Raw genomic sequence first — 1,737 nt, 5'->3', positions numbered from 1 at the left:
AGCTTCTGTTGGCAATGTATATACCATGAATAACTGTTCATTTTTCCTGTGCAGGAAAAATACATGCTGATAGCGTGAGCCCACTGTAGGTATGTTTTTAGAGAACTTCCACCGAAGGGTCATCAGCTACATCACCTGTTTAAAAGTCATTTTGGAAAGACTGATGACACATTAGTAAACTTGTTCAACTTTATACTGAAAATCAGTCTGCATGAACAGGTCACCTAACTCACTGAAAATTATTTCTTTAGGTTGAGGAATACGCAACAAAAAACCCCAAGTGCACATTTCATCACAAAAGTCAAATGACTGAAGACAATGAGTCAAATTCCATACCGTGCTCTTTACTTGTGTAGATTAGCTTTTTCAAATCTCCCACTAGGGAAGAAAGATATGCCCTGCATATGTAGCATTGCTGTTTTATTGCAGTTTGATAGCCTTGCCATGTATAGCTTGTCATCAGTTTGAAGAAAGCAGTTAAGGCTGTCCAGAACAGTGCACGAGAAGCCCAATCTTCAGCTGATGGAACAGCAGCTTATCTATCACATTCAACCCATGCCAGATGACTTGCAGCCTCAGCCTGATCAAAGGTCACCAAATTTATTTTGAAACATCTCTAACACGCAGCTGATGAATTTTAAACAAATATAGCCAGAACTTCAGGTAGGTAGAGGTGAAAAGCCCATATGATATAACTGCATTTTCACATTTAGGAATGAGAGGAAGATGATGACACCTGAGGTGAGTTTGTGTACAAAGGTTCCATTACATCCTCTCAAGCACCTCATGTTGGCAAGCTTTTACTCAGTGCAAAGAGGTTACAAACCCACAAAATAATCTTTAAAAAGGTAGTTTCAGAAAACTTTATTGAGTACTTTTGAATTTGTTACAGCATCAGTAAATTAACATTTTGCATTAGCCTGCTTTACACTTTCAAACCAGTTTTGCACTGTAAGAACTCTGTACTATCATCTTACAGAACAAGTATAGTTTATAAGCATACATAGTGGTGTTTGAGCGTGACTGTGACAGGCCAGAAGACAGGGCTGCTTTGTCACATGGCACCACAGGGAAAGAGAATGGATCTCTTAAAACTCTGTCATGCTGGCAAAACATATGGCTATTCCAAAGGCTCTTCTTCCCTTCTGTTACCTTGACCAAAAAAAAAAGCCAAATCCATCTCTATGCTATCACACTCTGTTGTTCATCTCAAAATAGGCACTAGTTTTAGGCTTGTAGCAATTCTGGTGGTAATTTAAAAATTCATTATGGAAGTGAGACAAATTCACTTTCTACAGAATAACACAATTTTGTGCAGGTATCTTATTTAAGTGAGAAAATAATAATGACATTCTGAAGTCCAACATTATATTAATGTTCTAGGAACTTTGTGTGTCTGCCTTGTGCAATTAACTTTCCTGTTGCCTTATTTGTTAAATCCACGGTGGCAAATGCAAGACTTCTTCCTTGCTTCAGAATCTGAGCTGTAATCAATATCTCTTCTCCAATCTTAGCAGCAGAAGTGTATCTTGAAGGAAATAAAAAATGAAAAATTAAAAGAAGCTGTATACAGGACAAATCCAAGAATATTCCTGCATTTTAGTTTATCATGAAGGGAATTAGCAAAAGTGGGTAATAAAGACACGTGTCTCTAACTGCCTGCTTGCAAATCCTCACTGCTTAAAGAATTTGAGCTCCTCTAAGTACTGCCAGTGGAAGTAAGTTTAAGAGTTCTCT

At 37.7% G+C, this 1,737-nt stretch overlaps 1 protein-coding gene across 2 annotated transcripts in view; it reads right to left on the bottom strand.

The window, feature by feature from the left end:
• Positions 1-839: 839 nt before the first annotated feature.
• The window catches only part of ACOT13 (acyl-CoA thioesterase 13), a 7,249-nt gene continuing 6,351 nt past the window's right edge, over positions 840-1,737 (bottom strand). For both annotated transcript variants that reach the window (XM_027886877.1, XM_027886879.1), the window contains exon 3: positions 840-1,528. In XM_027886877.1, coding sequence (XP_027742678.1) covers positions 1,372-1,528 — 157 coding nt within the window. In that variant the 3' untranslated portion in view covers positions 840-1,371. The remainder of the gene's footprint in view (positions 1,529-1,737) is intronic.

Source organism: Empidonax traillii, unplaced genomic scaffold (genome assembly GCF_003031625.1).
Source record: "Empidonax traillii isolate 1590-97213 ecotype Southwest subspecies unplaced genomic scaffold, ASM303162v1 scaffold196:size3368384, whole genome shotgun sequence".
NCBI lineage: Eukaryota > Metazoa > Chordata > Aves > Passeriformes > Tyrannidae > Empidonax > Empidonax traillii.
The sequence above is the reverse complement of the archived record's forward strand: the minus strand, read 5'-3'. Positions and strand labels throughout refer to the sequence as shown.